The sequence below is a fragment of the Canis lupus genome, chromosome 2 (genome assembly GCF_048164855.1).
Source record: "Canis lupus baileyi chromosome 2, mCanLup2.hap1, whole genome shotgun sequence".
Lineage (NCBI taxonomy): Eukaryota > Metazoa > Chordata > Mammalia > Carnivora > Canidae > Canis > Canis lupus.
The window spans coordinates 5,596,118-5,616,690 of NC_132839.1; the positions used below are offsets into that span (position 1 = coordinate 5,596,118).

The following is a 20,573-nucleotide window of genomic DNA, read 5'->3' on the forward strand; positions in this document are numbered from 1 at the left end:
CGTAGGGCACCAAGGGCAGCCACGTGGGGAAGCTCCTGACCTGCAGGAGTCCAGAGTGAGCCCGCTGGGCTTTGCAGGAGTGACCTCTGCTAGGACGTGCGCTCAGGGCCCGCGAGGACTCTTGATGGTCTCTTACGCGCCATGCTTGGAAGCCGTCGGGGCATGTGCAGCGCGCCGGGTGTGCAGCACTCCGCCTGGCTGGTTCTTTGGCCTCCTTAGCCTGTTGCTGTTGACACATTCTTACTCCGTGCCTGAGGCCTCTTTGGGGGCTTAGAAGCAATTAGACTGTCACCCAGAGCTCCCAGTCCCTTCCCGAAGGCCAGTCTTGTTTAGGCTCTGCCAATTTAATGCTTTGTTTCCTTTGGAGCTCCTCAGTCGAGCTAATAAAACAAACTCCAAATGAGTTTGAAACACTGGAGGAGGGAAGACTTTGTGGGCTCTGTGTTGGAAACAGGGAGTTGCTCTTGGGAGATACCAGTTTTAAAAAGTCCTTCAGGCTGATGGGACTTGCACTAGAAAGGCAACCAACAGGAGGTTTTTATCCATCCATTGGACATGAGTAGTCAGTGTGAATTGTGAAATCTTTCACCTGCCGGCTTTTAAGGCCTGTGCATGCCTGCATGTGCACACGCACACGTGCATGGAGAAAAAGGGGGACAGGTTACTGTCCCAAACCACTAATGAGCCCTCAATATCTGCCGTCGTAAATGATGTCTTACTCCCATCAGTAACCAGCAGTTACTGAATTCGAGGCAAAGCTCTTACGCTGCAGAATTGATAATTACCACAACATGCATGTGCAAGGACTTTATTAGGATTGCTAGTAATGGATGGAACACCCACCCCGGGTCCTAAGTATTTTTGTCAGTATCTCGGGCTTCTCTGGGGGAAAAAAAAAGTGTATGCATTTGAACACACTGCATTTTAGGCACAAGAATAAGGTGAGAAACATCTCTGAAAATCATCCTCAAGTTTTGTTTTTTTTTTCTAGCTTGTAAATCTTCACTGCTGTGGGAGCTTTAGCTGTGACGGGTGTGTTCTAGGGCCTGGGAGAGCTGGATGGGGCTGCCTGACGCGAGGTGTTGTGGTCATCAAACCTCATTCAGACTTCCCCCCCGTTTAGCCTCAGCGACTGGCCTGGGAGCGGTGAGACTGTCCAGGACTCCATCTCCAAGCTGCAAATGAAGGTCAATCACCAATACGTCTGGAAGACACACATGTCTCAGCCCACGAGGGAAGCAGGACGTTTTAAAAAAAAAAAACAGCAGCAAAACAAATCTTTCTTCAGCCCCCAGTGATGCTATTATTTATCCACCCTGTCGGGTTTGCTGTTTGCATTTCATGCTTTAACCTCTGCGGGAAAACAAAACAAAACAAAAAGAGCATCTTCCGACTTAGGGTACGAAAGCCATAAGGCTTGCATTCTGTGCTGAGAGCAGAACAGAAGGGGACGAGGGGAGACTTGTTCGCGCAGCAGAGACTGCCGTCCTGCCCACCTCCTCGCAAAACACATTTAAAAACCAGCCCCCGGGTCTCCAGCGGGCCCATCAGGACCTCCAGGACGAATGAGAACCTCTCCTGATCCCAAAGTGACCTGTGACTCTGAAATTAGCCTTTAAGTCAGTCAAAAGATGGGGCTGCCAAGACATATTTGCTCTCGATCTAAAATTGGGGAGGAACCCTAAGCTGATAAATTTGCCTAATCCTGTGACCATAAATCACATCCTTCTCTTACATTTCAATTTCGGAGTGTCATCTGTTAAGTTGCCTCGTAATTAAAGTAGTGACCTTGTAGTTCTGTTCAAATAGGGATATTAAAACAATCACCTCTTTGACAGATTAAAATACATTTAAAATGTAATAATCAACTTACCCAGTTCATGAGAAATAACATCTCCGTGACTGAATCCCTTAGAACACTACACGGAAGGGGGCACAGAAGTGCCTCGCAGCTTCCTAACCTCTGATAACTACTCCGTCTCCTTTCAGTAACGCTGCTTCTATATTTATGGAGTGAAGAAGCTTCACTCAGGAGCTGCTTGACAAAATACCTCCGTACATATTTCCCTGGAAGCAGGCTCTCTGCTGTGCCAGCAACATATGCTAAAGGCCAATTTAGAACGTTTTAAATATGCACCATACCCTTCCTTTTCCAGCTCCTAAAATGAAGTGCGTTTTGGCTTTAGCGGATGAGGAAGGGGGAGCGGGGGGGAGAGGAGGAGAACAGCACCGGGGAGAGTGGCTGACGGTGAACCCCCAGCAGGGTGGTCACAATGCTGCTCCTCTGCAGCCTGGAACCCTGGGCCCTGCGCGTGGGGCCTTCGGGGTTGGCCTCCCCAGCTGTCGGTATTCACGGCACAGGAGCACGTGGGATAGAGGGGAGAGGAAGGTCAATGGCATGGAGAACCTTCCATTGGGAAAGGGAGCTAGAGGGGCTCCCGGGTGGCTCAGCAGTTGAGTGTCTGCCTTCGGCCCAGGGCCTGACCCCGGGGTCCTGGGATCAAGTCCCACGTCAGGCTCCCTGCATGGAGCTTGCTTCTCCCTCTGCCTCTATCTCTGCCTGTCTCTCATGAGTAAATAAAATTTTTTAAAAAGAGAGAAAGAGAGAAAGAGAGAGGGATCCCCGGGTGGCTCAACGGTTTAGCGCCTGCCTTTGGCCCAGGGCCTGATCCTGGAGTCCTGGGATCAAGTCCCATGTCGGGCTCCCTGCATGGAGCCTGCTTCTCCCTCTGCTTGTGTCTCTGCCTCTGTGTGTGTGTGTGTGTGTGTGTGTGTGTGTGTGTCTCATGAATGAATAAATAAAATCTTTTTAAAAAAAAAATGAAAGAGAGAGAGAGAGAGAGAGAGCTAGATGATGCCAACTTGCCCCAGTGAAGACAAACCAAGGACAGGGTCAGAGTAAGTTGGGAACTTCCACTTGACGCAGGTAAAAGACTATTCAGGTACCACACGTCCCTCCTTTCAGTTTGAAAGTAAACCCCTGAGGTTAGAAGGAGCGAAGCCTTAGTAGTCCTTGCTAACTAGGTCTGGTCAGGAAGCCACGTCTGGGCCCCCCGTCCCGGTGGGAAAGCTGGGGGCGCTCTTAACAGCCGAGTAGTGAAAAGGCAGGTCGTTGACTGTGACCTCGTCTGTGTCTTGATTTCATTTGAATTCAAATCATTGATCACTCTCTGCAGACAGGTTCGATAAGGAGAGAGATGTTAATAAGAGTCTTAAATCTGTGATCAAAACCGGTTCGCTGAGGGATGTCATCAGGTAAATGCTGAAGACAAGACGCACACGCGTGTCGGCAGGTAGACCTTATGACCACATGCCAGGGCTAGTTGTTCCTCTTGCTGTCGACGGCCGTGAGATGTGCTTTCTGTCCACCCTTCCAGGCAGCTTCTGGGGCCTTCAGAGCTCCCCATAAAGTGCCTGATTCGTGTTCCGTAATTGAGTCGGTAGCAACGCTGGTTGCCAGACTGGAGTTTTCTTCCTCTTGATGAGCTAACACGACCCTTTCGTAGTAGAGAAGCCATCGGCTCTCAGCCGCCTACTGTCAAACTTTGGTGGATGTATCCAAGGTTTTCAGGCCTTGACGGAGTTCTGCATGCTACTGCCTGTTACGAGGAGCCCTGACCCCGGGAGCCCTGCCGCTCAGGGGAGGCCAAGGGCCATCTTCCTGCGCCTACAAGGTGTCTCCTGGCATTTGAGACTTTCGTGTTCTGAGAACACAGGGCAGTAACCATATTACTCGGGCGTCATAGCTTTTCTGAGCGCGCTGCCTGCAAACCACTGTGATCACTCGGTAGAGACTGTGTGGTAATTATCGCGGGCTTGTTGGTTCTCAGAGTTCATCACGTGCAATGATTTCGGAGACGTAGGGCCCCCCAACACACAATGGAGGGAATTAAAGATAGGGAGTGAAGGGGAGACCTTTACAAGAGAATTACCAAGAAAGTCAGAAATGTGTTTAAAGCAGCAGCCGTGCCACTCGTGACTTTTGTACATATGGGTGTGTGGAATCTTTCTTCCTGGATTTGAGTTTGCTCTCTTAAGAGGAACTAAAGCCCCAGGAAAGCCATTTCCTGAAGGGGCAGGCAGTGGGGAGACCCCTTTATGTCAGCAGCTCCTGAGCCCAACAGGGCTTCATTCTATGGAAAACCAGAGTGGGGTGCACGAGCCATCCCTGCTGTGTGAGATGCATGCTGGGTGGATGTCAACACACCTTTCAGTTGAGTTTGGGAACCAGTGTGGTGGGGAGGGTACAGGGCCAGGACACCTTGCATCCGACTTCCCTAGAAGGTCAGTATAAACATGAGGTAACCCAGTGGCACCAAAACCCTTCAGGTGAGGGGCATTATTACAACCACTGGTAAAACTTTGGAACCATTGCATTTTAGGAGGAAAGAGAATTGGCTTCGGGACCAGATATCCCAAAATCCTAACTCTGCTGCTTGTTTCCTGTGGAAGAAAATGAACGAAGAGGATAACAGCCTCTCTGAAAGTCATTTCCTCACCGGGAAGATAAAACTAATCATAACTTGAGGGTTTCCCTTGACGCCGTAGGTAAAGCCTTAGCGTAGCAGATCCTGGATGCAGCAAGTGTTTGGTTGCATCAGTGAGCGGGGCGGAGACCTGGAACCCCATGGAGAATGAAAATCGTCCCTGTGAGGGAATCAAGAGTAGACCTAAGAGCTTGACCTGCATATGCCTCAGGAAGCAGGACAGTAAAGAGCTTCAGTTCTGAGTGTGAATGCTTGGGCTTGACGTCTGCCTCCACATTTTACTAGTTGTGTGACATCGGGCACGTTGCTTGACTTCTTAGTCTGGAAATCCTCATTTATTTTATTTTTTTTAGAATTTATTTTTAAAGATTTTATGTCTTTGAGAGACAGTGAGAGGGTGCCAAAGCTGGGGTTGGGAGAGGGAGAAGCAGGGAGCCTACTGGTTCCATCCCAGGACCCCGGGATCATGACCTGAGCCCAAGGCAGGCGGTTAACCAATGGGGCCACCTAGGCGCCCCCCAAAATCCTAATTTTTACAAGGGTGTACAAAGAGTAACTGCTCTATAGGATTTGTGACAGAAGTTGAGGTACTGAGTATAGCATAATAAACACTCAATTATATGAGCCCTACATGTGTGCCGTCTTCACAGTAGGACCAGAAAAGAATGGGTCGGTACTACTTTGTAGCCAAAGAGTGTGATCTGGGGTAGTATTAGAATATCTAACCCTAAACTTCGCTTCAGATTGTACTTGGGTAGGTTACAGGAATGCCTTTTCTAGGATTTCTAGTTTATTGTTGTTTTTTATTGTCCATTCTTGGAAAATTGTATTAGTAAACTGACTTGTGCAAATGCAAGATCTGAAACGGAGCTGAAGTTGATTCAACAGCGAGTCCTCCTCTTTGTCCCGTGGAGAGACAGGGAGAAATGCCCATCACGGGGACGATCCCATGTTCAATACTGGCCCCACAGTGATCCATTTAACACCCCACACAAAGTAAAATGTCATCAGGAAGAGATAAGGTCAACCCAGTGTAAAATGGGTCTTCACGCTCATGGCTTGTTTTATGGAAACGCCAGCAGTATCCACAGTGAGGAGAGTCGGAAAAGGGAAGCCGACTTCAAAGCATCAGAAAAACAATGACAATTTGTAGAATGGAGCAGTAACAGAAGAGGTCTGGACAGGGGCAGTTTTAATTCTGGGGGTTTTTTTGTTTTTGTTTTTGTTTTTGTTTTTTTTTTCACGTCTAAGCAGTGTCAAGTGCTAGTAGAAGCTAAAATAAGTGACACTTAGGAAAAGGGAAAACTTCCCCCCTTGAATGTCTTTAAAATCTATAATAATAATAATATAAAGTGCATCTGGGCATTGCCTTCTGCTGCAGTTCTCGTCTGGCTCTCCTCCAGAACCGTCAGGCTCCTCTGAGTGCTGATGATTCATAGCCCGGCACCCTTTTATCTGAACGGTGCAGCGTCTCTTCTTTGTACTTTGGCAGTGATGTTACCTTGATGTTCAGAAATCTTTTAAAAGCAACACAGGCTTTCCTCGCATCTTGACAAATCATCGTCTGCCAGTAATGAAGAAAAAGTAAACCCAGTTCCGTAATCATTGTAAATATAAAGAAATACTTCCAGGGTTAGGTTTTTTTGGTTTTTTTTTTTTTTTTTTTTTTTTTGATCATGCATTTTGAGATCCTCCAACTGAAAGTGATCTGATCGTCTCTCCTTATTCTCCTTATATAAATCGGCATGCTGCCTCTCGAAAGCATTTGATCAAATGAAGTTTTGGGGGATCCTTTGATAGTTGACAGAATTAGACTTTTTTTTTTTAACGTGATTCCCTGTCTTTGGGGATTTTTAAAAAGGGAAACAAGGATTGTTTTTATTGTTGGGTCCATTGACTGCTGTTGAAAAGTTACTCTTCTGTTAGTTACCGATTTTAATACGCTTTAATACATTTCGATGCAAATAACAATGCGGTGCATTCACATGGCGCGTTTCATACGTTGCAACGTCGGAGATTTGAAGCCGTTGTGTGAGGGTTGTTAGCAAGGCAGATTCTCATCATTTTCCCAGCTTCTATTTGAGGAACCTGAGGCTCAGGTGGTTTATGACGCTCCCACTCAACAACAGCAATCCGGTCGTTGAACGAGGTCTACTCGCTAAAATGAGTAGTTTCCACGTGTATCATGTCGTATCTCCAGAAGGAATCTCAGCTTTGTCAGTAATATTTAGCATCCAGGATGAAGGTGGTCCTGGGGTGACCGCCGGTCACAGCAACCTGTCAGAGGTATTGGTCATGTTTGGGGGCTGCACTTCAAGGAGGTCCCTGGGAACCTGGAGGACACGAAGAGTGGAGAACCTAGAATGTGAGGAGTCTGGGGACAGAAATAACCAAACAAATCAGCATTGTCAAGTGTGGAAAAGGAGGATACAGAGATGGAGTCGACAACTCCAAGTGTCAACTTACCAGGACTGCCTGGTGGAAGAGGACTTGGGTTTGTTCTTTGTGATGTCAGGCAGCCGGATGCAGTAGGATCACTGGATAGAAAGCACATGGAGGCAGACTTATGCTCACCATAGGGAGAAACTTGCTAAACTTCAGAGATGACCAAAAAATGGACTAGACCAGCTCAGTGACACTGGGAAGTGTTCACATGGAGACCATCTGACTGAAGACTAGATGACTTGATGGGCATTTGTATTTTGGCAGTAACATAGTTTTATGATGAACCTTCTGAGGGCTCAGAGACCCCTCCCTCGTTAGCCAAAAGCAGGGGCTTCTAGATGCTTTTCTGTCCTGGTTTTAGTAAGTCGCGTACATGACAATTCCTGTTTCACACCTCATTTAGTTGCTGAGAAGAAATTTGTCTGTCTGATGGGGACAGGCACTATTAGCCCAAATGAGCAAAACATCTCGTAAGCTTAAGAATGGAAGCAGACGGTGTGATGCGGACAGTGATGGGTGGGTGGGTGTGTGTCGGGTATCTTCAGGATGGAAGTGGTGCCGGGTTCCTCTGTGCTCGTCCAGCTTGTTGCTTTCACGACTCATCGGTCCAGCCCTACAGCACAAAGAAATGGGGGAACAGCTCATTTGATTTAGCTGGTTTTAATTTCTTTTCTTTCTTTCTTTTTTTTTTTTTTGTTTTTTTGTTTGTTTGTTTGTTGTTTTGTTTTAATTTCTTGACATAGAAAAGGATGGGGCATCAAAAGAGATGAGCTGAAATGAGTCTGTGACCTAAGCATGTTCACTAAGAGAAACAGCTAAGACCCAAAGTTGCCCTCCCAGGTCTGGGGCAGTCCCCCGCTGCCTTCTCCTTGTGCCTTGGGTTTTTATTTTCCGCTAATGCGCAAGTGTCCCAGGAATTTTCTTTCCAACTTTTAAATTTTATGATCCTAATTCTCTCCGTTTTATGGCTCTAATTCTCAACATTTGCATAGAAAATTGAGAATGATCTCCATGATGGCAAAAACAGCCCCGTCGTTCATTTGTTCTCTAAATGACTTATTCATTTGTTCAAAAACGCTCATTCAGTGAGATGCCGCTTTGAAATATCAAAACGTTGCATCAGTGTATGTGATTTTTAAGAACGAAAGGGAAACAGCACGTCAGGAACTGTACTACTTACAGCGAATGTGAGGAGTTCCATTTTTAGGGTGTCTTGAAACAAACAAGAGACTAGTAATAGATTTCCTCTGTCAAAGGGTCGTCGCTTAGATCTGGAACAGTAACGTACCCCAAATCATGATGGGAGGCAATAAAACCTTCTTATAATAAATCTGTTAGCACCCGCGTTATTAAAGTTACTCCCGCGCTGATTCCAAGCAGGAAGTCTTGTCCTTAGGAATAATCTCATCTTTCTCTTCTTCTTCCAACAGATTCCAGAGGGGTGACTACCACATTGACGTCTGTATCAATGACTACCTGGATGTTTTCTGCCCTCACTATGAGGACTCGGTCCCGGAAGATAAGACTGAGCGATATGTCCTCTACATGGTGAACTTTGATGGCTACAGTGCCTGCGACCATACTTCCAAAGGGTTCAAGAGATGGGAATGTAACCGGCCCCACTCTCCAAATGGACCGCTCAAGTTCTCTGAAAAATTCCAGCTCTTCACACCCTTTTCTCTGGGATTTGAATTCAGGCCAGGCCGAGAATATTTCTACATCTGTGAGTATATGGAGATTTATTGCGTTGTAGGGCCGCTGCAAGAACCCAGACTAATTTTTTTGAGCCACGTTTCGGAGAATTGCCGAGAGCTGGACTCTGCATTACAGATGTCTCCTTGTAAATGCATACATCAGGATCCCTAGATACATTAGCTGGGAATTGAGAGCACAAATTAGATTAAAGACACAGCTCCTCTCCCCCTATGAAATTGCGTGTCAGCCTGTTCAGTGAACCACTGCTGACTTGTATTTCTTTTAAATGAAAATTGCTAGGACTTCTCCAAAGCTGAGGAAAAGAGAAAGAGATTCCTGAAAAAAAAAAAAAAATTAAAGGAAATAATTAAATTTACATAGCTTGGAGTCATTGGATTTCTTATTCAGGTGTCAGCAATATCCTTTCAATCATCCACACTTGCCGTGGAGAAAGCCAAAACTCCTGCGAGTGTCAGCATGCTGACGATAAATACTCTCTTTGCACCAAGGAGAAAAGACAAGTATTAAGAGCAGCTGTGTCTTTAAACAGGCAAGAGTGTGAAGAAGTATCTAGAAAGGGTTCCAAAGGAACGGGATGAGTGGGTTTCCCACCTGTGACTGTGTCCTGAGGGAGCTCTAAAACTTTCTCAGCTGACCTCTGTATTAATCAGCTTGCTGTGGCCTTGTCTTTCGTCCGTCACGTATGCCATCAGTGCTTCAGGCATCCTTCTAGTCATGTATTCCACGTAAATCCTTCTCAGACTTCCCCGTGCCTGCGTCACCTGGGGACCTTGTTGTCATGCACATCTGATTCAGGTGGTCTGCTCCGGGGGCCTGAGAGCCCATATTTTTATGAAGTTCCCGCAGGGACACTGTTGGCTGCTGGTCCCTGGACCACGCTTTGAGTGAGGATGGTTACAGGTAATATTTCAGTGAGGCAGCTTGCTGTACGTCCGGACTTGGCCTTTGTTGGTATCAACTATTTAAGCCACCTGGACTTTTCCAGGTATTTTTCACTGTCACCTGAAGGAGTTAAACATTTTTGGTTCAGAAGCATGTTCATTGAACAACCTATTGGGGCCCAGATCGAAAGGCCTCCCTGTCCTCAAGGAGTGAGCATCTGGTGGGGAGGAGATAGAAATAAATAGGCAGCTGCTGAATGAAGGTACAGGCAGGGAGCGGTGGGTACAGGGTACGCGGAACTCACCTACTTGAAAGAACCAGGGAGTGTGTCCGCACACCGCGTGCGGAGATCTAAGCACCACCACCCGGTAGGCTGAGCATTGACTTTTCACCTCTCCTCGCCAGACACACAAGATAAAGAACATCCGTGTTACTCTGACTCATTTCTTGAACCCGAATATCCCTACAGACTCCCAACCCACATGGTTCTTGTTTTTTGTTTTTTGTTTTTTTTTTAAGTCTACAAGGAAATCCAGCTCCTCTTCTCCAGAAAACAGAATTTTATAGTTAGCCGGATTTCACTATCACACGGGCACTCCCACTTATACTGAGATTGAATTTGAAAAGGAAATTGAACAGTACCAGTTTTATTATTTCAGCACATATTTTAGTCATTAGTCATGAGAAAACATGTAAAGGTCTTGATACCATCTCACATTCGATCCATAAAATAAGAAAAGGAATATTGAGTCCCACGGGTGGAGGGAACACGGACATACAGTGAAGTCACACGTTCTCAGGCAGCAGGCTCTTGCCTTTTCCTGAATTTTTTTTTTTTTTTTTTTTTTTTTTTTTTACTTTGTGAAAGACCCTCATTCAGCCAATGGGAAAAAGGAAAGAGGGGAGACTTCCGTGGTGGGACGGCAATCGCTAATTGCCTAAGTCTAAAATATCCCGCTGATGTCAGAGGAGATCGTTGCCAGCTTCACAATTTACATATTGATTTCTCTGATTAAAACACAACAGCAAAAGCAAAAACCAAAACTGAATGGAGAGCCCTGAGATAGGAAACATACCAGCTCTAACTGGTTGGTTGCGTGATTATTAGAAATTATAGAACCCATTGAGGTTCATAAGCAAGATGTTATTATTCAAATATACCCATAGTGCTTACGACTGGGTTTTCCTCATTTGTGGTTAAATTCAATATTTCACTGAAAATCATTATGTGTCTTCTGTAACATTCATTTAACGGAGTCATTTAACTGTCAAGGGCTCCTGTCAAAGTAATTGTTCCAAAATGCTTCAAAATATCAAGAGCTTTTTTGCTGTTCGGCTGAGTTTAACCTGAATTACTTTTTCTTTTTTTTTTTTTTTTAATGAAAGGTAAAATAACACAAAATTAGCAGTGAAGAGATGTTCATTTATTAGAAGCACGGTGGCCTCGTAGTCAGTTAAATTGTATTTTCAACCATGTTTTAGAACCACAAATAGCAGCCTTCCCTGTCTTTTTAGTAGGAAAGGGTTTCCTCCCTTCCTTTCCCTGCTGAGAGCAAGAGCGGCGGGGCTGACGTGGATGTCCTACAGACGTTTAATATACTGTGGTCATAATTAAACTAAAGGATTCTTAGGGGAGAATTGGCCCTCGGTTGAATTCCCCTCTCTCCTAATATGCATGGAATGAATCAGATGATTGGGAAATGGCTCATTGCGCACGTATTACCTTCCAAGAAGCCCTGTTGCCGGCCTTGGGATCAAACCTGACTCGTCGCCCATCGGTCAGTTTTTAAGAAAATAGTCGTAACCAGACTAGGGGTACGTTTGAAGTCCGCAAGGGCTTGCGATGTTGAGCAAGTCTTCCAAGAAGGAAGGTAAAGAGAGCTGTAGCCCTCCGGGGGGTCCTGCTTCAGGAGGTGCTCGAGGAAGGATCAAGAGTAGTGGTGGGAACCCAAATTCAGGTACCCGCTTGGCCTTGGGGGACAGGGAAGAGGGGAGTGTTGCTCGTTGCAGGGTATCCACGCTCCACTTGCCCCGGGAGGGCGCGATTCCGAACGCTCTTACCCGGTTCTGCCTTGTCCTCAGTGACGTTAGATTTCCTTCTTAATTTCTTTGAGTCATACAAAAATCAAGGAAATGGGGTAGTTGGAGATAGGTGAAATTTCCTGCTTGCTTTGGAAAGACAATGCCGTTCGCTGCTCTGGATGCGTGATGCGCCCCAGGACCAGGACCGGCTCCACGCGGCCTCCTTTCCTTGGGAACAACAGGCCAGCTATGAAGTTGTTAGACATCGCGGATGCCGCCAAGGCGACCGAGCCCATCCTCGAACGTGACAAATACTGTTTTTAATCTAGAAGTTAATTTGGGGTAAGAGAGTGGCATTCTAAAGTAATGACAGAAAGTCGGTGTTTCTAGCAGGATAGGTTCGCAGGAGCGCCGGTCCACGGTCGTGGCGATGCTCCTTTATATGGACTTCCTAAGGCAAAGGGTTATTTCAGAAACTTTTGGAAGTACTCATTTTAGAAAGGATTCTCGTAAATATTAACCTAATGAGGACAAGTTGGAAAGAAGTTTTGCTGCTGTTATTTTTATATCACAAGAGGCCAAAGGAAGTAACGTGAATAAGGCACGTTCAGTTATTTTTAGCAGTCCACAAAACGCTGGATTTTGCAAGTCCTCGTTGAGTGAGGAAAGCTGTGTCCTGGGCCCTTCTCTTGGCCTCGCTGACCCTGCGACCTTGGGTAAATCGGTGAAGGTCTCTGGATTTCTGACCCCGCTGCTGTAAAGTGATTTTTAACATTTCTTGGAGCGTTAATGTCCTGATCTTACCCTGTTTGTTCGGGGGGTCTGCAGCAGGGTAGGGAACCAGGTCCATAAAGCGTCTCAGCCCGACGACTTACGTACTGGGTGCCCAGGGCCTGCCGGTCACAGGGGTGCTGAGGGGTGATGCGGAGCACAGGGGCGCAGCAGCGGCGACCGCCCTGGCCCTGCCACCCCTGTTGCCTCCTGTCCGTGGCCTTGGCCTGTGCGGCAGGCTCCCGTCCCCGCTCGCGTCCCTGCTCTCCCCAGTGACCTCCCATCTGAGCAGGACCAAGTCCTGGGTCTCCCACCTGGCCCACAAGCCCCTCCGTGGCCGGTCCCTTTATGTCCCCTTCGTGTCTGCCTTCGGCTCAGGTCATGAGACGGGATCCTGGGGTCGAGTCCCAACCCCAGCTCCCTGCTCAGCAGGGAGTCTGCTTCTCTCTCCCTCCCCCTCTACGCCTCCTCCCTGCCCGTTCTCTCTCTCTCTCTCTCTCTCTCTCTCTCTCTCAAATAAACAAAACCGTGTTTTGTTTGTTTGTTTTTAAAGATAACATCTCTGCCATCCTCTACCTCCTTACCCGGCTCTATTTCCTTTCCAGCGCTTTCAGCCCTGACGTCCTGTATCCATGGTGCTTCACTCATGCTCCCTTGCTCTCTGCCCTGCATCACGCTGTGTGGCACATAGTAGGTGTTCAGTGAGAAGAGGCCACGGGTGTTGCCCTGGCACAGGGTTCTGAACCCCCACGGCGCTCAAAGCCGCATCAGGGAATCTGATCTCCCATTTTACAGGAGAAGAAACAGAGGCATGAGGGAGTTAGGTGACCTGAGAAAGGTTCAGACAGATAAGAGGTGGCCGATCTGATAGGAAATTAAGTGAGTAAACACCTGCAAGGAAGTGAGGAGATAAAGTTCCAGGCCTCGTGTGCTTAAAAAGGTAAAGCATATTGGGTTTTTTGGGTTTTTGGTTTTGTTTTTTTACAAAAGGTTAAAAACGACGAGCACTGCTGTTCAGAGAGTATTACTTTATAAACTGCCGCAGACCTCAGCTCGGGTAGCAGTGACGTAGGTCTTAAACACAGGTATGTGTTTTCAGCTCTGCACAGGACGCTCGTCCGTCTCCAAATGCTGTTTCCTTCAACTGCATCTTCCCAGATGGGTGACCCTTCTAATATAAGAGCTTTTCTGACCCAGGATTTGGGTCGGAGAAATTCTTAAATCCAGTGAGTGAGCGTTCAGCCTCTAGAGTGAAGCCTGATTGCACAGCCGATCTAGGGAATGGGTGAGTTTGAACGAGAGAAACCTACAGTCCGGAAGACAGATGTCGTCTTCCGAAAATGATGACCCAAAAGGCAGAGAAACATTCTAGCACTGGCCACATCTAAGGAGTAGCTGGTTTTCTTCCAAAGAAGGTGACTCAGAGTAAAAATTTACAGTTACGGCACCCAGATGCAGTCCAGGAGTCTCTGAGAGGTTAGTGGGGAACACCCTCATCTTAAGCTCACCGGCGAGACCTCTTTGCGCGTGTTGGCTTTGGTATCAATCCTTCATGTTGATGTGGTCGTAGAAGGACAGCTGAAGTTAGAATCCTGACGACGTCGATGAAAAAACTGTCCGGGAGCTGAAGACATCTGCTTCTGCTCCAGTCTTTTTGGTGTACATATTTTTCAAAATTAAAAAAAAAAAAAATCATAGGGATAATCTATGCTACTGTGAGCATCAGTCCTAAATCCACAACATAGAACTGCTCGGATGCGTGTGGTGAACCGCCGAGTCTCTGCTTTATGTGCTTTCATTAAAAGTTTGCAGTCTTGGGACACAGGGTGGCTCAGCGGCTGAGCATCTGCCCTCGGCTCAGGGTGTGACCCCAGGGTCCCGGGATCAAGTCCCGCATCGGGCTTCTGCAGGGAGCTTGCTTCTCCCTCTGCCTCTGTCTCTGCCTCTCTTTCTGTGTCTCTCTGAATAAATAAATAAAACCTTAAAAAAAAAAAAAAGTTCTCAGTCTTAGGCTGTGAGGCAGTTTTCACAGGCACCACACAGTTTTTTAAGACTGACCAAGTCAGTAACCTCGATTCCGGAGAAATGACCAAGATCAGCTTCAGAAACCGTTTAAATCTACCACGTGGTTACTGACTGTGATAAAAGAATGTTCAGTAAACATTCCCGAGAAATGCCAGCATAAAGAAAGTCTGTCCCTTGCCAGCTGGTTTTGTTCCAAGAGCGTATTTGCAGGTGAGTTTTCTGGAGCTCGGGGTGTAGCTTCCCATAAAGTGCTTCTAAAATTGGGCAAGCTCTCCTCGACGTGGTGAGATCTGCTTAACCATAATATTGACTTTAAAACTGCATGTTTTCAAGGAAAAAAATAATAGAAAATGGCATCTGGAATAAGTGTTCAGTAAATATTTGCTGAATGAATAAATGCCATTGTAGGAAACCACGGACAAAAAGCAATTAAATTCTTTTCCTTATATGCTGATGTTTCAGAAAAGCAGATATGTTGGGAGCCCTGGGTTTTACTGTACCCACCGCTGCAATTCCCTGGCTCCTTATTAGTGCTTTTTGATCATATAATGAGGATACGCCACATCAAAGGGGAGAGTGGGAAATGGTTTTAAGAGAAAAAGAGGCACAGGTCGGTGGAGGCAGCCTCGCCCTCCTGTACTCTCCGTAGCCGTGTGACTGGGGGTAGCTGAACCTCTCTGAGCCGCGCTTTCTTCATCTGTAAAGTGGGCATAAAATAATTGTTCATTATCACAAGCTTTCTTATTTCCAAGGCTCGAATAAATATTTTTAAATCACCCCCAAAAGGCGGCTTCAGCAATTCCCCTCCAAAAGCTTCTGCGTCCTTTGAAAAGTTACCAGCGCCCGGGTGGCTCAGTCGGTTGGGCATCTGCCTCCAGCTCAGGTCATGATCCTGGAGTCCTGGGATCAAGTCCTGCGTGGGGCTTCCTGCTCAGCCGGGCGTCTGCTTCTCCCTCTCCCTCTGCCCCTCTCTCCTGCCCATGTGCACGCTCGCTCGCTCGCTCTCTCTCAATTATTTTTTTAAAAAGAGAGAAAAGTTATGGCTCCTTGAATCACCCTCTTTGATACTTTTTCTCTATTTTGCCTTTTTTAAAAAAGATTTTATTTATTCATTCATGAGAGACACAGAGAGGGGCAGAGACACAGGCAGAGGGAGAAGCAGGCTCCCTGCAGGGAGCCCAACACGGGACTTGATCCCAGGACCCCAGGGTCGCGCCCTGAGCCGAAGGCAGACGCCCAACCACTGAACCACCCAAGTGTCCCTTGTTGATACTTTAATAAAAAGTTTCATAAACGCCTAGTAAAGATCCACATTTTAAGTATGTGCCCTAGATCCTGAAGGAATGTTCCGGTGGGATTACATCCGCCCAGGGAGGTCTTCATTCCCCTCTGGATGTCCAGTGCTCCAGCAGCTTCCTTCAGTAATTGTACATGAAGAATTATTTTAGGTCCTGTCAGTTCACGCCAATCCTCTTTTTTTTTCCCCCGAGTTGTTCTTACTGAAATAGGAGAGTGTCAAAACAGCACATTTATCAAAGCAGGAGGTAATCTTTTTCATCTTAGTTTTTTACTCCTGCAGGTGGGGTGACCTGTAAGTACCATGTTCTTTCTTAAAATGAACAACTCCGTGTTTGCTCCAGCGTGTGTGTGCGTGCGCATTTTGCTTTCATTATTGAAAATTGTTTTTGTTTGCTAGAGTCTTATTTTAGCATTAAGTGCGCTAGCTTATACCTCAGCTCAGATTCAAGGGGTTTATGACGGAAATTTCCAGAAGGCCTCTGGTCGAGTATTAGTTCATCTCCTGTGATTTTTTTTTTTTTTAATGCATAGACTCAGAGCAGAGTATTCAGCAAGGCGGGTTTATATTAACAGAAAGCGGACGGGCAGTGTTAGGAAATGGACACATTTTAATACTCGCGAACGTGGAAGGAGATGGTGTAGACGTCAAAGGAGTTGCTCAGGTGCAGAGTGTCCGGCATCTCTCAAACCTGTTTAGTTGTTTTTCATGTTTTGTACTTTTTTTTTTTAAGTTTTGCTTTATTTTGTACACGAAGCAGAACAGTGTTTCACCACTTGAACATTGGACGTTTGTCTGGATCCCATCAGATTTTCTGTCTGAAGACTGTTGCTCTATGTCCTCTGTGTCCTTCAGGGGTCCTGAACCTGCAGGTGTGCACCTTTTTATGTACAGAATGAGTTTAGAGAATTGTGTCTGTTTCAGGTTGTCCCTCGCCATCTTTTAGGAAAGCGTGAATGGATTTCAAGGGCTCTTGAAGGTTAAATAAAGAACATAAAAGAGGATATTTAAGACTTCGGGATATTTTTCTAGGTTAATTGTAAGTTTCTTTTACGAAAACGGTGGTTTGTTGCTGGGTGCCCTGGTAAGCTTCTGAACAAGAATGCTTGGCCTCCGCTCGGGCGTGCTCAGAGTGTGGGTGCCCGACCTGCGCTTCGCGTGGTCCGGGCAGACCCAGAGGTCGGGGAGGCGGCGGATAATAGGGACATGGGATGTTGTCAAACAATGTATTATTTTTTAAGAGTTGGCAGTATTTCTTGGTCGGGTTGGGGAGACTTTTTTTAAAAAGAAATGTGGGACGCCTGGGTGGCTCAGTGATTGAGCGTCTTGCCTTCAGCCCAGGGCATGATCCCAGGGTCCCGGGATCGAGTGCCGTGTTGGGCTCCCTGCATACAGCCTAGCTTCTCCCTCTGCCTGTGTCTCTGCCTCTCTCTCTCTCTCTGTGTCTATCATGAATAAATAAATACAATTTTTAAAAAATAAAATAGGGATCCCTGGGTGGCTCAGCGGTTTAGCGCCTGCCTTCAGCCCAGGGTATAATCCTGGAGTCCTGAGATCGAGTCCCATGTCGGGCTCCCTGCAATGGAGCCTGCTTCTTCCTCTGCGTGTGTCTCATGAATAAATAAAATCTTTAAAAAATAAAATAGAAAAATAAAAAATAAAATAAAATCAATTAAATTAAATACAAAACTAAAAAAGAAATGCATGCTCTGCTCTGCTACGTGCTTCGCCTGGAGGATGAGACGCCGTTCGAAAGAATCCAAGATGTGAATGCCAGGTCTGTGGAGAAGGAAACCGGAACAAACATCTCCACTTAATAGGTATGGACTTGGGGAGCCGCCTTAGAGCTCCACGAAGGGACCTTAAAAGGCTATCGGATAATTGGGGATGATGGAAATTCGCAGTCTAAGCCATGAGAAACTAAAGACTCATCAGCGCTCTTTGCGTTGTTTGAGGTTTTCAAAGGCGGGGACACTCAGATGAGAAGTCGGAAGACGATCGCTTTGACGTGTGCTCCCCTTACGGGTGTGAAATGCTGTCATGAGACCGAGGGAACACGCGGAGCTCTGACCTCCGGCCGGGGAGGACGGAATCACGCCCTCTTTTGCTCCCTTTTACCCACACCGAGACTAACTGCTGCAGTGGAACAAAGGGAAGGATTGGGGGTTTTTTTTGGTTTTTTTTGTTTTGTTTTTTTAATCCCTAAATGTCAAAAGCAGCCCCACCTCGCAGAGAGGTAACGGACCTGCTGAATCGTGTAATTTCACAGGGAAGCCGTGATCCTCGGCCTTACGGACGTGGGATGTACTAATCGGGCAGCCGAGGAACGGCGAACAGTCTAACGCGCTGCCCTAGCGCGGGTGCGGGTGCTGGCAGGGCAGTGACACGACCCGGACATCGTACGACAGCGTTTGTCCCCACTTGACGCTGCGCTGTCCGCGTGCTCATCTCCGTGCTCCGCTTAGGGACCTCCCAAGGCAGCCGAACTCCAGTGTGATGACGGCTACGTGTCACTTGTAGGCCACACGCGCGCGCGCAACCCAACGCGCGCAGTTGATGTTTGGGTGGAAAAAGATAATAATTATAATAATACTTTGTCATCTGGACGACTGGACTGTGGGCCGCGACACGTACGTGCAGAGCGAAAGGTGAGCCTCTGAACGCTGTGCCGGCAGGAAGAGCACACCTTGGCCCTTCCGTCGGAAGAAATACTATTTCTGCAGACTTTCCCCGCTCGTCCGCGCTTGCTGCTTTAACAGTGCTCGTGTAACTCTTGGTTTGAAAGTTGTCATACAGCCTCACAGCGGGCTTATATTATCTCCCGAGTTCTTTATGAGGAAATATAAATCACCGCAAATGAGACTTTGCACAGCCAGAGATATGTAGGAATCGGTGCCCGTGCTTTGCCGGCTTGCTGAAAAATACCTCTAGGCTCCAAAGTGCTCTCGACGGCTCATCCCCGCTCCCTACCCTTTTGGGAAGCAATTCTCAAAACTTGAGATTTATGGTTCAGAGAGCTGATGGTGGCTATAAAGTTTTCTATTTTCTCTTTTCTTTAATATTAATGCAGGGAACGAGGCATCATCATTCATTATTTTAGTTCATGGGTATCCTGTGGGCTTGAAATATGGTTTCTTGGGGACACGGCTTACCTCTTTGTAATAGGGGAAATGTGTGGACGTCGGCAACAGGCTGCTTTTACCACTGACTATTTTCAGGCAGCATGTCGAAGATTCACGTCAGGAGCGGAGCTTTAATATATGTGCCATATCCAGGTTTGGCTTTAAAATTTAAAGCTTTACAAAATATTAATTCATTCTGAGCCCCAGAAGTAAAATATCACAAATTGGAGAATGGCCAGCCCGTCTATTATTGTTAAGAATTGAAACGATAATGTCTTTTCGTTTGACCATTTTCAGAGACGCGCCGTATTTCCCTCAGGTTTGATCTGCATTAGCGTCAGGTGACTCTGGTTTATAGTCCGCACTCCCTTTTACATCCCAAATCGTGCAAACCAAGCAATGTCTCCGAGTCATGAAGAGGGAATATACGTTGTTTCTGACTTAAACGTGCCCAGTTTTTATTAGCTTTCGTGTGTGGTTTATAATGTGAACTTGCTTTTTCTGATTTTTGGGTTTTTTTACAAAAATTTCTTCAGGTTGATTTTCTCCGTAAATACATTATCACGGGCCCCGACGAACCCCGATCCCATGCCGTGGTTTCCCTGCGTGTTTTGTTTTCACGGTTTCAGTGGGTCCTCAGCCTTGAAGGTAGAACTTCTCGCTTTATTCTAGACCTCATTTTTGCAGAACAAATCGAAACAAGAAGGGTAAAATAGAGGCCAAGAAATATGAATAGGCAGTGTTGTGCTTTTTGTTTTTTTGACTTTTAAAAGATTGCTTAAAGGCCTTGCTTCTATCTCAGGCAGTTCAGGCAGCGATGAGACCATATAATGAATCCTGCGATGATTTAAATGAAATTTAGTTGAGAGCAATGATGATGATAAAAGCAGCCTTTTTCTTTTTTTAAAAGATTTTATTTACTTATTCATGAGAGACAGAGAGAGGCAGAGACACAGGCAGAGGGAGCAGCAAGCTCCATGCAGGGAGCCCGACATGGGACTCGATCCCTGGTCTCCAGGATCACACCCTGGGCTGAAGGCAGCGCTAAACCGCTGGGCCACCAGGGCTGCCCCCATAGCAAAATATTTTAAAAGTTAAGAGGAGAGGCGCCCGGGTGGCTCGGTTGGTTGGGCTTCCAGCCCTTGGTGTGGGCTCAGGTCGTGACCTCGTGGGTGGTGGAGATGGAGTCCCGCCCACGTCAGGCTCTGCGCTCCGCTGGGAGCCTGCTGGAAGATTCTCTCTGCCCATCGCCCCTGCCCCCGCCCGCACTCTCTTTCTCTGTCTCTCAAATAAACCTTAACAAGTAGATGAATAAGGGATCCCTGGGTGGCTCAGCAATTTGGTGCCTGCCTTTGGCTGGGAGCGTGATCCTGGAGTCCTGGGATCGAGTCCCACGTCGGGCTCCCTGCATGGAGCCTGCTTCTCCCTCCGCCTGTGTCTCTGCCTCTCTCTCTCCCTCCATGTCTATCATGAATAAATAAAATCTTAAAAAAAAAAACAGATGAATAAAAGAAGTCAAAGTAAAAAAAAAAAAAAAAGTCAAAGTAAGACCGATCTCAGGCGCTCTTGGCCAAGTCTTTAAGTGCTACGGTGCGCCCCGGAACGTGAGGCAAACCCACTTCCAAAACTGGCCCACGTACCCAGAGAGGCTGCTGCGCGTCCGTACCCCTGGGCTCCTCGTACCAGGGGGTGCATGTGTCCTCACGACAGAGCAGAGCGCTAGCCAGAGGCTCGTGCGCTCAGGACACGAGGAGAATGAAACGTGTCATTCACCCTCCGTATTTCAGTTGTGATGCAAACGCTTAC

The 20,573-nt window shown here is 46.9% G+C and overlaps 1 protein-coding gene across 6 annotated transcripts in view; it reads left to right on the plus strand.

The window, feature by feature from the left end:
- Window positions 1–20,573, plus strand: part of EFNA5 (ephrin A5) — a 280,181-nt gene that overhangs the window by 223,405 nt on the left and 36,203 nt on the right. For all 6 annotated transcript variants that reach the window (XM_072788510.1, XM_072788483.1, XM_072788495.1 and 3 more), the window contains one exon: window positions 8,363–8,655. In XM_072788510.1, the coding sequence (XP_072644611.1) occupies window positions 8,363–8,655 (293 nt within the window). The remainder of the gene's footprint in view (window positions 1–8,362; window positions 8,656–20,573) is intronic.